This window comes from Xyrauchen texanus, chromosome 18 (assembly GCF_025860055.1).
Source record: "Xyrauchen texanus isolate HMW12.3.18 chromosome 18, RBS_HiC_50CHRs, whole genome shotgun sequence".
In the NCBI taxonomy this organism is placed as follows: Eukaryota; Metazoa; Chordata; class Actinopteri; order Cypriniformes; family Catostomidae; genus Xyrauchen; species Xyrauchen texanus.
Window position 1 is genome coordinate 17,888,450 of NC_068293.1, and position 18,247 is coordinate 17,906,696.

The following is an 18,247-nucleotide window of genomic DNA, read 5'->3' on the forward strand; positions in this document are numbered from 1 at the left end:
TTCATCTGCTATTCAAAAACAAGAAATTTGCTGCCCTCCCAAATGCATTATTTCAAGTGACATCACTATAATAACTTAATATGAAGTCCTTTAATGGGTTTGAAAGTAAGACAAAAAAAAAATGAAAGCTTACTTAAGCTTTTGTTTAAGGAATGGTTCATCCACATTTTTGTAATCATTTACTTACCGTATATTGTTTGAAACCCTTTCTTTCTTCTGTGGAACACAAAAGATTTTTGGCTGAATGACATTCTCAGTCAGCATTCATTTTCATTGCACTTTTTTTTGTGTCGGTTGGCCAGTCGGTCTGTGCTTATTGAAATTCAAAACACTGCCCACAGTGGCCAAAGCAGTAAGTGTAAAAATTATGAACAAAATTGGTGACAAGCGGCAACCCTGGCTGAGTTTTAATGCTCTCACAACTCGCTCTGCTCTGCTGTCAGTCCCACAATCCCCACAAAAAAACTTATGCAAATATGTTGCTTACTGAAGTTGCACTACAGAGATTTGTATCCAATCAAATGCTCTCTAGAATGAGATTGTCCCTCCCCCTGCAACTGACCAGAAAGTTGCAAATCATGGTTCATGGCTGAGATGAAACTAAAGCCTATTGTTTATTTGTTTAAAGGGATGAGCCCTTTAGCAAACATGTCAACACAGGACAGAAAACGTCTCGGGTTACATGTGTAACCCTTGTTCCCTGAAAAAAGCGGAAACGAGATGTTGCGCTGCTAAGCGCTACGGGGGGAACAGCTCTAGCTGTGAGCCAAGCTGAATAATGTGTGGAACATGTCAATGAACATTGACCGGAATTTATAGCCTCGGCTGATGTAATCATTAGATGCACCTGAGGCCAGGTTATAAAAGGATACGTCACCAGGTGTCGTCAGATACTTCTTTTTGAAGAGCAGTCCTGGGACGTCCCAGTGTGGCAAAGCAGCGCAACATCTCGTTCCGCTTTTTTCAGGGAACAAGGGTTACACATGTAACCCGAGACGTTCCCTTTACAAAAAGCTTCACTACGATGTTGCGCTGCTAAGCGCTATGGGGAACGCAATACCCACGCCGCCGCACTTGGGGCTGTCCGGACCCCTACGGTTGTGCAGTGTACTCACAAAAACGCGAGAGGTCTCAGACATGAGCTTGAGACATGACAAACTTGTTCAGGCATGAGCTGAGATGTCGACTCAAGGGCATAAGAGCCCAGAGTAGCAAAGCATCTAACCCATAAAGTTCGATGAATGTGTGCGAAGAGAACCCTATCGCAACACAAACTTGTCATAAAAACTGATGAATGTGAGTGGAGAGGACCAGCCTGCCGCATCACAAACTTGTTTAGGCATGGGCTGAGATGTCGACTCAAGGACATAAGAGTCCGGAGTAGCAAAGCATCTAAACCATAAAATTTGATTAATGTGTGTGGAGAGTACCAACCTGCCGCACCACAAACTAAGGGCGTAAGAGCCCAGAGTGGCAAGAACATCCAAACTATAAAAGTTTAATGAATGTGCGCGGAGAGGACCAACCTGGCGCACCACAAACTTGCTGCAGAGGGAGACCTCTAGCCAAGGCTTTAGAGGAGGAGAGCCCTCTGGTAGAGTGCGCCCTAAAACCTACTGGTGAAGCTTGACCGCGTGGCTCGTGGCCGCAGTAAGGCCCCTCACCCAAAGTGACAACCCGGTCACGGCTTCAAAGTGAAGAACTGCTGCCCTGACTTTACGCCACTAGCAAATGCGGTGGACATAATTCTGAAGGGCACAGACTGGACAAAGTCTGAGTAGTCTTTAGCTGCTCCGGCATTACAAACGGCAGGGAGCAGAAGGCTTAGAGAAAGGCACCTTGGGCAGGTAGTCAGGGTGAGGATGCAAAGAATGCTTTTGGTCCTACCTGGGGCAACTCAAAACAGGCCGGCAAAAGAGACAGAGCCTTTAGGTACCCAAGTCTCCTTAGAGACGTAATTGCCATATGAAAAACCATCTTGAGAGTCAGAAGTCTACCAAACGCTGACTCTAGAGGTTTTAAAAAAGGGGGGTCTTACCCTATGAAGAGGTCCTAGCAAGGATGCCCACCCGCCCACCGAGGCGTGGCAAACCGAAGTGGAGGACACTGTAAGGTATGGCGGCGGATCAGTGGCCTTAACAGATTCACGAACAAACAAGAACTTACTGTTAAAAACTCCCCTAATTACTGAAATAGCGCCAACCAGTCTCCACAAGCACAATAAATGTATTGACAAAGAGACAATGAACTATTGACAGAGAACCGCATGTGACATCCGCATGCTCACCATGTGCTTATCGTGTGGACAGGAAGGGGGAAACTTTGAACGTAAAAATGTGTGTGTGTGTGTTTTTCAGTTAAACACAGAACTGCATATTGCTAATGAAATACGTGTAATCCCTGTATGTTGTGTATTTCTGAGGTATATCAAACTCGTTAGAACTGTTTCGTTGTGTGTTTTAAACTCTGAGGCCTTATATTTAATAGCCTCAGAGTGTATATTCCCTTTTTAAGTGTACTAAACACACGTTTCTTGATATCAAATTAAACCTTACGATTTGTCCGAGCTGAATTCGAATATAAGATCTCTGTAGAATGATATTACGTGGTGTTTTACTATCTTTTGAGTCATTCAGCCCAAAATCTCTTACTGTCATAAACATGCAAATGAGCCTTGACAAAGGAACTCTCTCATGCCCAGAGTAAGGGAGACTTTTATGACCTCCAAAGGAATGTTCAGAGAAGTGCTGACCCTCACTTCATTCTCTTACTGAGAAAGAGAAATGAACCCTGTTAATCCTATATATATATTCTATATATCCATGTGATAAATATTGACATGTATCTAATGTGCCATCTCACATTTTCCTTAAATGTGCTTGATCTATGTTTTCTTGCAAACTAATGGGTTAATGTTTCAGACTTTGCATACCATGGTTACCGAAATCATATGTGTGGCATATTTGGTCTCTATAACTTGGTATTTCGAAGATTGAAATGACTGTGTACATGATATGTCGATAACAACAACATATTAGTATTACAAGTATATTTCCTAGTTTTCTTTCTTGCACATGCAATGAGAAATGTGAGAACAAAGAGCAATAAACCAAATTCCCGCCTGGAACCCAAACCCTTCTCATTGGTCGAGCCAATGAGAGGTGGGACATGTTTTCTAAGGGTATAAAACTACTGCGCCCACTTCCTTCGCTCTCTTATCTCTTCGCACTCTTAGCCCTCTCTTATGCTCCTCTTGCTTCCTGCCTCTCTTGCCCTCTGAGCCTTGTGCTCTCTCACTCTCTTGCTGAATGATGCTGAACTAGAAGGCCCCAAGGACTCCCAAGCATGCGCCAGGCTACGGCCTTGTCTTTCCATTCACCAAGATCCTCTGACTCTCACTGGTTCTCTCTCATCAAGACAACATCAAAGATCAACTGGAGCCTCAACAAATTGCATCAGGACAGTTTAATTCAAATGGGACATGCAAGTATCAAACTTAGTCTCATTATTTGATACATTAAGTATCCTTACCCCTTTCTAAAAAGGGCGTGTCAGAACTAATATGATGGTTTGCTCAGGCTGTTGATCTGCTGAACTTCAAACAATGCTATAACTTCTTGCCTTCCTGTATTCTGCTTCAGCCCTCTTTCCCTTGGTAAACTGTATGCATGTATGTATCTGTATGTTAGAGTAGTTTAAATGTTTAGTCTAGTTAATAAAGTCTTGTTCATGTCACATGTAAAGTTGTCTGTGTCTCAAGCTCATATCTAAAGTCACTAATCATAGATTTTGACTACTTGCTCTTAATACGTAGTAAGAAAGACATTTCCCATGCCCCGGAAATGTACCTTTCTATTAATTAATTAATTAATAACCAATATTGAGTGTTCACGGGATGAACCGAGCATTTGGTTGTAATGTTAATGTAGCTACATCAAGTTAACCCGATTAACTGATCCAAATATTCATGATCGATTATAACAAGTTATGATTGATTATTAATATTTCATAGAGCTGATTCGCTACACCACATAGAACCTGGCAGTGGTGAGGCAAGTGCCCGCTGACATGCCAAGCATGAAAGGTTTCACAATTCGGGCTGGGGATGAATATGTCCCCTGAGCCTGAGAAAGAAGGTCCTCCCTGTTCGGAATCGACCAAGGCGAACCGTAGAGGAGAGATATTAACTCCGAGAACCATATCCTGTTCAGCCAGTGCAGCGCCATAAGTAGGAGGCAAGACCCTTGCCGGTGAACATTGGCCAAGACTCCTGGGAGCAGAGAAACCGGGGAAAGAAACGCATACAGATGCGCTGTGGGTCATGTATGTGACTTAACTTCCAGACCCAAGGGGGGGCTGGGTGACTCAGGGAGAAGTAGAGGAGACATTGCGCTATTCATAGAGGCGAAGAGGTCCTCTTCTGCCCTAAGATCTCACCCAAACTTGTTCCAAGTGGAAAAAGCCCGGCATTTAAGAAGGTCTCGATAACCTCAGGAGAGAGCACTGTGTCCCTCAGTTGGTACCCTTAGGGGCCAAACATGAAAGATTCCACAGTTTGGGGCAAGGATGAAATATTGCCCTGTGCCTGAGATAGAAGATACTTCCTGTTCGTAATCGCCCAAGGCAAGCCGTTGAGGGAAGAGATTAGCTCCGAGAACCAAGCCCTGTTCGGCCAGCGAACTCTGAGCAGCTACTACCTTAGGGTGGAGTTCTTAACTCCTCCATTGGTATTTTCTGTCTGGACCGTAAATCTGCTCCCATATACGAGCATCCAGGGATATAACTGACCTGAGTGACAGGAGCTTGCCCTGGGCCCTAAGGAGAACCCAACGTGTCAGAAATACAGCTGACAAGAACGTGGGTCTCCTTGATGATTTATGTAAGAGGCTACCGCTGAATTGTCCACCCGCACCAAGACATGGCAGCCTTGGGAGGCGGTATTTCAGGGCCAGAAATACAGCCATCAACCCGAGACAGAGACTGTGACAATCGAGCTGACGACCCTCCTATCCCCTTAAGCTGGACGACCACTTAAGGTCGCTACCCCGCCCATCAGGGAGGCGTCTGTCGTTAGCAGCCTGCGACAACAAGACGCACCTAGGTCTGAACCACATAGAAAGGGAACGAAGCCTGAGGCGCGTAACCCTATTTAGCCTAGGGGTTTTGGCCCTTGGAAGAAATCCCCTGGCTTTTGGCCACAACAAAAACGGTCTCATGAGCAGAAGGTCCAGAGGGATCACCGTGGATGCATTCGCCCTGAGACCTGGAAATCGTTGATACTGATAACAGTGCAACCTTGACCTAGCCTGACTTTGCACAGGGTGATCTGAATGGACTCAATACTAGCGGGAGACAGTTGTGCCCGCATTGTGATTGAACTCCATACGATGCCCCGATTGACAGTGTTCTGAGTGGGAGAGAGGACGCTTTTCTTGGCGTTGAGCCTCAACCCCAGAGAAACAGATGAGCTAAGATGATGTCCCTGTGCTGAACTGCCAGTTCCTGGAACTGCGCTAGGATCAGCCAGTCGTCTACATAATTCAGAATGCAGATGCCCCGGAGTCGCAAGGAGCCAGCACTACATCATGCATTGTGAATGTGCAGGTAAAAAGGGCTAGGCTGGGTGAAAGAACCTGACACTGGAAGGCTTCGCCCCCGGAAGTGAACCTCAGGAACTTTCCATGTTGTGGCAGAACTTCTAAATGAAGTATAGAAGTGCGTCATAAGATCGATGGTGACCAGCCAAATGAGTTGTAGGGCTTGAGACACGACCGTCTTTACAGGCATCATCTTGGACTTGAACACCCACGGGTAGTTCAAGCTTTAAGATCTAAGCCAGACGCCACCCCTCACCCTCCATGGGTAACGGGAAGTATTTAGTGTAATAACGTAACTCTCTCTCTGGAAGGGGAACACATACCATGGCCCCTTTAACCAGGAGATTGAGTTTTTGTTTTTACAAAAAAAGAAATCCGGTTTACGGTAGTGAGAACACGCCGTTGAAACACGGAAAAGCGGCGAGTGAATTAAATCCTGACGCCCTTATAAGACCCACAGAAAAAAATATATCCGGCAGGAGTTTCCACGCTGCCAGGATCTCTGAGATGGGTATTATATTTTAACACTTCCTGTTGAGGGGTTGTCGGGTGTTTCGCGTCCTGAATAAAATGCAGGAACAGTGAAAACACCCAATTTTGATGGAAGCCTCTGCAACCCGAAACACCAAGAGGTGGCGGGAATGGAGGGGCTTCGAGGGGGTACCGGGAGGGGTGAAGTGAAGCATGCGCCCCGTCCCGAGGGGAGCTACCCCCTAATCTAGGTGCAAGACCGTCAGGGTTTTCTCTTGGGTCTTGCTTCGGGGGCTGGCGAGGGCAGCGAGACTGTCCCCAATCCCTGGGAGGAGGAGCACGACTCGCCACGCTTTGCTTTTGAGCCTCCCTTCAGTCAGGACCGGGGAGGTTCTGCGGCTTGCTCGTCAAGCGCAGAACCCACACTCAGGTCATCCAGGAGGTCAGCCTGGTACGCCTGTAAAACAGCATAGTGTGCAGAGCAGCACCAGCCTGACCTGCTACTTGTTAAGCCCTTCCCACTAAAGTGGAGGTTGTCCTACAAGGCTTTGAGGGGAGAGAGGGCTTCTTAAGTAATGATGCCGAGGCCGGCGAGAGATAGCCCGCAAGCGTCTCTTCGACCGGCGGCATTACTGAATACCGCCGTGCCTCAGCACCCACGATAGTCGAATATAATGACGTCGAGGGTATGCGAACACGGGAAGAAAATATATATATATATATATATATAATATTTTATTTTTATTTTATTTTTGTATTTTTTTTTAGGGGTTCTCCAGGAGCGAAAAAGCTCTTCATGCAGGTTATCAAAGAAGGGAAGGGACCCATGAGGCGTTCCCTTTCTTAGACTGGAAGATAAAATATATCCCCTAATTTGGAGCGTTTGTAGCGTTTGGGGGTCTCTTTTTCGCGTGGCCAGTCCAATCTGGCAACCGCACGAGTAACAACATCGAGCAATTCCTCCGTAGATTTTTTATCGCGGACGGAAAGCTCGGAGGCGGGAAGAGAATCGCGATCCACCTCATGATCCGAAGAAGCGTCGAGATCATGTGTGAAGGACCAGCTGGGTTTGGGGAGAGAGTGAGAGAAAGGGATCAACCCGTCTCTTGCTCCTCAGCCAAATCCATGCAAGAGCCCCACGAACGATTATTTTATTTTTTTCCGTGAGTGCTGACTCCCGGAAGCAAGCGAGGCGAGCACGATGCACTCTGCCTGTTAAAGCAAATCGCAGTGCTCGCACCCGCCCTGCTGCAACGCGAGAGCAGCGTGCTTTTACCCCCAAACAAACAGAGCAAAAACTGATGTGTGTCCTCTTCAGCTATAGAGCGAGAAGAGGGGAACACGCACCGCTTATGACTTTCAGTCATTCTCTCTTTTTCTAAACAGAAGAGAACAACATTCACTGCAAACTGCCTAACTGATTCTAACTTCTAACAGAGGAAAGAAAGTTTTGACAGGGTTTGTGAAACACACAGAAACAGAATCGCTCTGAAAAACGACACCTGGTGAGGTATCCTTTAATCTAATGATTACATCAGCCGAGGCTATAAATTCCGGTCAATGTTCATTGACGTGTTCCACACATTATTCAGCTCGGCTCACAGCTAGAGCTGTTCCCCCGTAGCGCTTAGCAGCGCAACATCGTAGTGAAGCTTTTTGTAAAGGGAACTGCACTCAAGCCATTTCCAGGGATCTTTAAAAACACCCATTTTCAGCCTCACATCAATCATCCCATTATGTCACATGTCCATTCCATTTATTACCGTTAATGCATGTCATATATTTGCATATGGGCACAGATTAATTGACAAAATAATCAGACTTACACAAGACTTCTTATTAAGGGAACAGGCAATATATTTCCATTGAAAATCCCCAAGCTAGCATCCCAAAATCATACCCTTTATCCCCACCTCAACCACTACCAAATAAAAAAAAAAAGTGAAACAGGAGATTGGAGAGCAAGTTTAAAAATAAAATCTTCAGGGTGTTTCAGTGCATAAGCATTCCAAGGTGGAGTCAACAGAAAGTTTATCCTGCCATTCTCCATCAAGAGATTTATAGGAAGCAATGTTCCAAGACCGCTCTCTGTGTCCTATCTTCATGCAACTGGAGTGTGATTGAAATCGCATGAACGAATCCAGATTTTCCTTTGCAGTGCAATCCTCTCCATTTTCTGCGGTCTTACGCAGACATGTGCTTGAAGTTATGTAAAGCCATTTTGGGCACAACTGTGGGCACTTAAAAGCCCTGGTAAATAAGACAGCGGTCATAGTTGGCAGAGGGAGGTTGAGCATAGCATTGAAAGTCAATAAATGGTAGTGGGCTAGAGAAGAATAATGGAAGGAGGTCATAGGGTCTTAATAAAATGAAAGAATCAGCAGGATGAGCTACCCAGTCCAGCATGTAGTGCTGACAGGTAATCATTGAATGTCAACCATGAAAAGAGAACAGAAGCAGCGTGACTCCGTCTCTCTCTACAGTTTTTAGTGTCTCTGATGTTGGATGACAGCAGATAAACTGCTGCAATGATCCCTCAAGTGCTCATCTGAAACAATTCTGTGAGATGATATCAGCTTAAACCATTGGCATCTAAAACACACCAGAGTATCTGAGCTTATTTACTAGTAGAAGTCTTCTGTAAATGTTGAAAAAGCTGTACTACACTATTTACTGGTGTTGAGAAAATCAGACATTTTTTGTTAATTCTCTAGTCTGTGGTTGTGTTAACAAATGTACTATATTGACAATGGTTGTATATTTTGCTCATTCAGAAATAGAGTTTGCATCTTTCCATCTGTAACGTGCATATACAGTATTTCCAGTATATATTGATTTTATAGACTATACATACTTGCTTTATATTTTGAAACACACACCCCCAAAGTGTCAACCGATATAACACAAGGCCGATAAATTTGCTGATATTCTGTATTATTAAAATGTTCGCTTCAGCCAATAAACTTTCCCGTTAGGTAGATGGGTTTCTCAAACTGCGAGGGTGCAGACAATTGCCTGCTTGCAAGTGAAGGTTCCTTCTGAGACATGTAAACAACAAATCATAATTTGTGTTGTTATCACAATAATGGATGGCATGTAACATCTCATTCAAAAAGTCCCACATTCAGCTGTGACAGATGCACATGAGCTCATGATGTTTATCGTGCTTGGTGTTTCATTCTCCGTCTCTCTATGCAACAGTTTTCTGAAACTTTTAACTGTCTTGCCTTATGATAAAAAGGCAAATGGTAATAACAATTCGGATAGCATACAGTCTGCAGATATATAGTTTAAACAGATGTAATTCAGAAACCTCACAAAACTTGTGCAAATTATGATGCATTGATGTATTTTTACTCCCTAAGAATTCATGGGTGATCAAATGATGATGTGCGTGTGGTTCTGACAACAACACCTGTATGCAGCTTAGTTACAAGAAATGGTCTGGGTGGGTGGACTTGGCAGGAAGCTTTGTGTTGAGTTAAAGTAGAATAATGTTTACATATTTCAAAGGATCAAGTAAAATTGTAGATTCAGTGTTATGCCCCTTGATAAACTGCTACAGTATTTGCTAAAACTCTAAAGACATTCTCAGATGCTACTGATTTGTGAACAAACACAGAATTTCTCTGACTGCTCCAGACATCATTCTGTATGCCTTTCTGTTTTTGTTTTCAGCTGTATTTCTGTTGTGCTTATCCAATCTAATACCGTCTTTTTCTCTCATCTTTCCCTTTTCTAGGCTTGCTTGCTTCAGGATAATTCCTGGGAGGAATTTCCAGCTGTGGATACTTCATCCAGCAATTGCCAAAGTGTTATCTATTCTCACGGTCAGTGATGGTGTGACAGACACATCGTTCACGCTCTGATCTTCCCAAGGGGGAGCCACTGAGGATTAGCTGGCTGATGATGCATCAGGGGGAGGAGGAAAGGCTGTGTTTATCTACTGTCCCCGTGTCACAGAGAGCTTCTAAAGGAGCATTCAGTTGCCAGCAATATCGACAGGCCTCAGCCATCCAGCTGTTCGCCTTACTGTCACAGCTAACGTGATGAGTCCAAGCCTTCCCTTTCAGGTAGATGCCACTGTGTCCAGTAGCCCAATCTGGGCCCAAGCATCTACACTCCCTCCTTGGGTCTGTAATGGTTAGAAGTGCAGTAATGTGTGAGCGGCCTCCACCAAGTTTTATTTCCCCTTTTCCCTATAAAACTAAAACTAATGAAGTGGAATAGCTGCTATTTTGGGTCCCCGTGCCATTTAGAGGAGAGATCTTTTCAATTATATGGTCTAACTAAGTGACTAAGGTGACTTTTTCATTGTTTAAAGTATGATCAAGATGATATGTGTTATTTAGAATTGCTAAAGGAATTGAAGGAATAATTGATAAAACATTTTTTAAATCATGTCATTATTTACTCAACCTCACGTATTTATACACCCATATATCATAAAGAAAATTTGTTTAAAAACCTTCACACATATTTTTGCCTTGTAATGAAAGTGAATAGAGACTTTGAATAGAGATGTTGCTGTTGATTTGGCTCGTGTACTATTTTCCTATTTTTACAAATCTTCTAAAGCCATGCAGTCACTTTGTGTGATTAATAGAGAATGTAAGTAGTTTTTACACTATCAAATCAAATTATTGATTAACTCTCATAAATGGTGCACAAGTTTAAAAATAACAGGTATGACACATCTCTGAGTTCACATAAAGTACAGTATAATTGTTGTGTTTTCCACGGCATGCAAATGTGCAAAGGAAAACCAATTTGTGATATTTTAGTAGTATTTTTAATAGTCGACTAGTTGGTATAGAACAAGAAGTACAGAAGTTGTCGATCACTCGTGCACAGCCCTAGTATCCATATTTTATTTGACACAGTTTACCAGAGTTGTTGTTTACACACTTCACCTTTAAAGAATGTTTAATTAATATGTCTGATCATCAGTTAATATTTTACTTTATTTTTACTTTATCCTTTAATTCCAGAGTGCATTTTTCTGTATTTTGTTCTGTAAGTTTATTTAGCAGGACTTGTTCTACTGTGACATATATGACTTATAAGTATAAAATACTACTACTATTTAATTTCACTTTAACATATTAGTGTCTCAAAACTGTTTAAAAAAAAACCAATATATTCTTTTTATTTTTATATTTTGCCATATTACTTGCTAATGCAGTTCAGGTAAAGGCTTTTAGTAAGGCAGATTGTATTGACTAATAAGTCAGGCAGAAATGACCGGTGGTATTCAAAGGATTGCTTGGTTTGTCAAACACAAGCCAATTGGCTGCATTACTGTATGGAAATTCAAGTGAACGAAGGCATCTGTGTTACAGTAAACAGGATTAGGAGCTTCCTTTGCTGTCAGAGCTGCTGGTGTCTTGCAGAGAAACAGATCTAATGAAACACGACTGGCTGATGCTGCATCTGATGCGGAGATACTAATACAGAACGTGCATTAGGCCCTGTTTACACCTGCTATTAAGATCCAATTGCAGGTGGTTGGGCAAGATACATCATTTACACATGGTAGTAATATTTTTCTCCTGCATGTGACCACATGTGTTCAAATTTCAAAGTCTCTGATTTCATGACTGTATACAGTATATCAAGCACTACATCTTTGTTTCACTGCATGATGGTAAAGTGCTAAAAAGTAAAGAAAAAGAAAGCAGAAGATATCGGGGAATAGTTTCTCATAATCCTACTTTATTTTTAATCCAAGCACAAATGTTACACTTCAACAAGGATTCTCAGTTATTTTATTGGAGTACCAGCATTAACTGAGTTTTAGGCGTGCATGCTTCTCATCAGATTCACTAGTTGTGTTTCTATCCATGTATATTTATGCAGATTTTGCCACATTGCATAGTAAATGCTGTATGGAAAAACCAAGATGCGAATAAAGTTTCTAAAATGCTTACACATAAACGTACATGCACAAAACGTATATATATATATATATATATAGACAAATAGCTGCTCAGAGCACCTAAAACTATGCATGCAATCCAAATATATTCGTAAAGCACAGCAATGACAAGGCTGGGTCTGCCTCCTCCTGGTCCCTATACAGGGTCGTGGGAACCTTGGGCATATAGCTTGGTCGGGGTCTCAGGACAATGTGGGAGTACAGTTTTCCGGATCAAACTCCAGGCACGTGTCGCTGACAGCGAATGTCTGCAGGACCACTACCCTCTTGATGGACATGAGCGCCGTCAGGAGGACAGTCTTTGGGCGCTGGGCTCCCCACAGAACAACAGAGAGATCCTATGAGGGAATAAGGCATGGTCTGGGAGGATTCAACCTCCCCGCGGCTCTAAGGAACCTGATGATCAGGTCGTGCTTGCATCGTGGTGTGCTGCTACAGTGGCCACATCCACCTACAAGGTAGAGGGGGAAAGCCGCCCCTCCAGCAGGAAGGGAAGCACTGACCCAACTCCGGTTTCTCCGGTGGTCTTTGCATTGGGATGAAAACCACTTAGCAAACAGACGCCACTTCAAGGCATACAGGCGCCTCATAGAGGGAGCCCTAGCCTGAGTGATCGTGTCTATTACCACAGGCGGAAGGCCACTTAGGTCTTCCACGTCCCTTCCAAGTTGTGGACAAATGTGGATATTCCAGAGGTCTGGTCGCGGGTGCCAGATGCCCCGTCTCTGAGAGAGGAGGTCTCTCCTCAGGGAATTTGCCTTGGGAGGCTGTTGCGTGGAGTGTGACATCCCAGAACCAAGTCTGGATGGACCAGTAGGGTGCTACTAGGATGACCTGCTCCTCATGCTCTCTGACCTCACACAGGGTCTGTGCAAGTAGGCTCACTGAGGGGAATGCATACATGCGTAGCCCACGGGGCCAGCTGTGTGCAAGCACATCTGTGCTGAGGGAAGCCTCGGTCAGGGCGTAGCAGAGTGGGCAGTGGGAGGATTCCCGTGAAGCGATCAAGTCTACCTGCGCTTGACCTAATCGACTCTAAATCAGCTGGACCACCTGGGGGTGGAGTCTCCACTCTCCCCTGAGCATGACCTGCAGCAACAGCACATCTTCCATGCTGTTGAGGTTGCCCAGGATATGAGTGGCTTGCAACAGCTTGAGTCGCTGCTGACTCCAGAGGACATGGCGGGTGAGTTGGGACATGCGATGGCAGCTAACGCCGCCTTGGTAGTTGATGTACGCTACTGTCGCCATGTTGTCCATCTGGACCAATACGTGCTTGTCCTGATCAAAGCCGAAGCCTCTGCAGGGCGTGCAATACTACCAGCAACTCCAGGCAGTTTATATGCCAACGCAGTCGTGGCCCTGTCCAGGAGCCAGCAACAACGTGCCCATTGCACACGGTGCCCCAGCCACGCTTGGAGGCATCTGTCGTAACCATGACATGCCTGGACACCTGCAGGTCTGCAGAAATGCAAGGTCTGTCCGAGGGCTGAACAGGTGGTGGCAGATCAGCGCTATGACCACGCAATGTGCCCCGCAGCGCCACGGCCATCTCGGTACTTGAGTCTGAAGCCTGTGCTGAAGCGGTCTCATTTGCATCAACCCAAGTGGCGTGACCGCCGCTGAGGACGCCATATGCCCCAGGAGCCTCTGAAATTGAGCCACTGTTCTCCGCCTGCTAACCGGTGCTGACCCACCTCCGCAGCACTATACCTGCCGTAAAAACGTGTCTCGCGGTCATGATCACCAGATGTGTGACCCAGGGAGTGAGGAAATTACACTTTTTCTGAAAATATGGGTATTGCAGACCATCAAGCATGTGGCGAAATCAAAGAAAAGGCAACAAAGGATTCTCCTCCTGGGATGAAGTGGTCTATTCACTAACTCCAGGACTGTAGCAGGTCTCCACGTCCCAGGGTCACCCGTCTCAGGGGCGTTTTGAAGCCTTCATCGGGTTCTTGGCAGTGGGCCGTGAGATGGGGGCATTCCGCTGGGGCGGGCTGCGGCGTAGCCAGTTTCGTTGCCACAGGGGGACGTCCTTAGTGACAAGCAGACGGGTTGCGGTATCTTGATCTGTGCCAGGGCAGGATGTTCTGAATAGCCTCTGCTTCTTAACCACCGAGGACTGCTGGGCAAAGTCCTCGGCGGTGTCGCCAAATAGGCCAGCCATTGAGATAGGAGCATCAAGGAAACTTGCTTTGTCAGCCTACCTTATCTCGACAAAGTTGAGCCAAAGTTGGCGCTCCTGGTGCGGTTTTCTCAATGTTTTGGTTTGGTGCACTTGCAGGAGAACCTTGGAGTGTAGGGCGGAGGCGGCCTGTCCAGCGGCACAGTAGGCCTTTATCACCAGTGATGACATTAATCTATAGGCCTTAGACAGGAGTCTCGGATGGTTCTGCCAGGTGGCGACGCCTTGCGAGCACAAGTGCAGCAAAACCGCCTTATCCACCTGGCGAATCGCCACGTACCCCCTGGCATCCCCACCATCGAGGGTAGTGAGAACAGTGGAGCTCAGAGGTCAGGTTCAGGCATCCTCCTCATGCTCCTCCAGGAAGAAAGGGACCGGGGAGGGGTGCGGCCGCGAGTGGCACTCCGGGCCCAGAAACCAATCATCAAGCATTGCCGTCATCTCTGCATCGGCCCGCGACATCGAGTCCTTGGAGTCAGACTGAACCAGCTCCGATGCTGCAATCGAGAGCTCATCTGCCCCGAATGAGATTGCGAACTCTCCCTGAAATGAGCCGGCGGTCTCATTGCAGAACTCTCTACACTCCACCTGTGCAAGAGTGGGAGAAGCCGCTGTAATGCAACGTAAATCCAACAGCTTTGCAAAGGTGAATGGATCGGCAGAGGAACCGATCACTTTTTCAAATAGTCAGATTGGATGGTTATTTCCTTTTTAAGACACAAGTTTAAAACTCTTTGAAACAAAGTTCAATGGAAAGAAGGAGGCGAGAACCAGTTTAACAATATAAATAATATTTTAATAATGAACTTAAGTAAAAAGACAAACACACACACAGGTGTCGGACAGCTGCCCATAACTGTCTCTCTCTGTCGCACTGCCTTCTCTGGTCGCCTTTATCCCTCTCTGGCTTAACCAGCCTAATTAGGAGCCGGGAGTATGAATTAAACAGCCTGGCCCCGCCGTCCGCCCTGCCACATTCCTCCCTCGTTGGGGATCCCCCAACATGACGTAAACCCCCACCTTTTCCATCCCCCATTTGCCAGCTGGTCAACCCTGTCTTCCTGGATCTGGAAGGGGACGAGGGGAGGGAAACAACAATAATAATAATAATTAAATAAAATGCGGTACTTACACACTGTAACAGTGATAATACCAACCAAAAACACAATAATACGATTTAAAAAGAGAGGGAAAGGCCAATGCGGAGCAGCAGCATGAGAGAGAGAGGAGAGACAGAGAAAATAAAATAATTATTTACTCGCAGGCTTTCCGATACATTGAAGCCTGGTCCTTGGCTACTCCTCCAACCTCTAGTGTACGAAACAGATCGTTTAAAACAAATGTTAACACCAGGTGTAAACAGAGCCACTGCTTCAGGGACTGTTGTGGTAGTTGTAATCAAATATTAATAACCAGGCCTAGATCAATACAGCTAAGATGCATGTTTCCTCAAGTGAATGCTTGGGAAAATAAAAATTCCATATTTCAAACAGACAACGCCACGTTTAAAGATGGAACCTGTGTGCTTCTTGAGGAAAATTCTCAAGACTGAATTGTCATGAGTCCTGAAGCTGAGAAACTCTCTCAGGATCTTACTGTACTGTGTGTTCCAGTCTGAGCCCACAAGCTTTGTTTGACCTAGTTAGTCTGAAAAAAGCATTGCAGCACTTTGACGCACAATATTTCCAGGATAGCTATGGTTAGTACGGCAGGTGACAGGCACATACAAGAACATCAACATCAGTATTCACATCTTCCCTATGGCTGACAGGTCACAACAAAAAGGCTGCATCCATCAAGACAAGGTTTTTTCACTTTCAGGCAACTAATGCTCAACTGTATGTAACCTCTTGTAGGCTATATCCACACTGTAAATGTTTAAATTTTGTGTGTTTTCCCATGTTGTCTTTTTTTAAATGCAAAAATGTATTTGCATTTTTTATCCAATCAATTAGCCTGCCAGAAAAAAGAAAAATTATTGGTTTCATTGGTATGGCCTTGCGGCATATGCATATACCATATCAAAGACAAAAGAACACTCATCAAAAACAGCCTGCCTTTATTATATATCGCCTCATTGCTTTACTGTTTAATTAGTTAATAATTGTGATTGTGTGGCAGATTTTAAAAAGCCAGTTGTTGAGTGTAGATTCTGGATGAGAGCTGACCTATAGGTCAACATTTCTCATTTATACACTTAAAGCAAAACATTGAATGAACTTTAATTTATTTATCAGGGCTATTTAAAAAGGAAACTCTGTGTACACTTTTGAAAATATCTAATCCTATCAAGATATTTACTTGTGGTTGCCGTTAAAAGATAAGAGGTTTTTTTTTTTTCATACTGTCAAGGCCTCTTGCCATATTCCTCTCAAATCAGATTTTCTGCCATTGCAACACTGCTGAAGCAAAAATCTAATTTTTCCAAATGAATTCAACCAAAAACCAATTGGGAGCTGCAGACTTTCCCTGAGAAATCATATCAAAATAATTCCACATTCCAAACACATATTTTTTGTCTGATAGCTATTCATCCATCAATACACCGATTCTGCCTAGCCGTCTCGAACAGATTGTGTGCAGGTAATGTATTGTGTGCCATCTCCATAAGAGGAGAATCAATCAAAATTTTAATTCAGATAATACTGTAATACACTGGTCTATGCAGAACTGTGTCCCATCAATGATGCTATAAAATATAGAGGCCCCTATTGCTTCCATCTCGCTGTGGGACTGGAACGAATGAATAACTTTGGTTTGTGCTGCAGAGCTGTTTAAATAAGTTACTTTCCCAATTCAGTTGTCAATTAAATAGTTTATTACATGTGAGAGGCATATCTTGGATCCAGTCCTTTGCATTTTTTGCCATTTGAATGGTGAGTAGATTTCTTTCAGTCAGTGTGTGATATGAAACAGACCATGCACACTGCAAAATACTTTATGTTCATAGTTCAAGAGCAGCTACTTTACAATTTTTAAAGTAAAAATAAAATGGCATTCTCAAGTCACCATAACTGTTATCTCAAAAAGTTCATTTTAAATCAGTTGTAAATAAAAATTCCTGCTCACACCGTTCCAATCATAGTGGTCACATATGATTGGAAAGCCAGTGATTTCAAACCTAATCCTTCATCCCAAGGATATGAATTACAGCAGCAGGGGACAGAATTAAATGTGTTGCAATAAAAAGGTGTTAATACGCTCAATTATTTCAGAGCTGAATGACCCACAGCTCTGATAATGTTCACCGTGATAGTTAATGTATCAATGCATACCATTTCAATAACATGCAATTAATGACGTTTTTAAGACTGATGATTTAATGATAGTGAATAGCAGATGTGCTCAATTTCTTGAAATGCCTATAGTTAAACTTATGCTGTGATTAATATAATGATTCCCTAGGGTTGTATATCATGCTTGGCTGATGTATTCACCTCCTAACAGGTAACACAGTATACTCACCACAGTTTGCTTAATTTTTCTTGCAGGACTAAAAGCAGACAGGACGTCAATGGACTTGGCTATGATTCTAAAAGATGTCTATGGGGTAATGGGCTGGTCGTGGCGTTTTGGGAACTACCTACTCCTCACTGTGTCTCTTATTGCAATGCAAGTGCAGTCAGACCTGGAATTTCCAAAGGACGGACATTTTACGTGGAAAACGGGTAAGAATTCTGTGTTTATCATCTCTGTGATATGGAGATACCCATTTATATGATAGATCTCTTTTAAATGGCTTGACTTTGACGTTTCTCCATTCTGTTAACATGACACAGCATGCATCCATTCAGGATCTTGTCTTCCTTGTACCCAAGTTACCCAGTGTTTATCAGGAACTAGCCTGGCAAATTCCTCTGTGCCATTTCAACGTTCCATCATGCTGCTTTCTTCTTTCTAATGCTTAATTATCACTTTGCTGTCGTGGGCTTGGCCTAGGGCTTACAGCATGTGCATCTGACATGTCGAGCTATGGTACTTGCATGGGAGACACGGATTGAAGTCTGGTACCAATGACTTTCAATTTCAGTAAAAAATTCTGAAACTTGCATA

General features: G+C 44.1%; 1 protein-coding gene across 1 annotated transcript in view; it reads left to right on the plus strand.

Annotated features, from left to right (window-relative positions):
- The window catches only part of LOC127658855 (thrombospondin type-1 domain-containing protein 7B-like), a 367,438-nt gene that overhangs the window by 69,537 nt on the left and 279,654 nt on the right, over window positions 1–18,247 (plus strand). Inside the window, exons 2-3 of the mRNA XM_052148387.1 lie at window positions 9,811–10,141; window positions 17,686–17,862. Of these exons, the coding sequence (XP_052004347.1) occupies window positions 17,709–17,862 (154 nt within the window). The 5' untranslated portion in view covers window positions 9,811–10,141; window positions 17,686–17,708. The remainder of the gene's footprint in view (window positions 1–9,810; window positions 10,142–17,685; window positions 17,863–18,247) is intronic.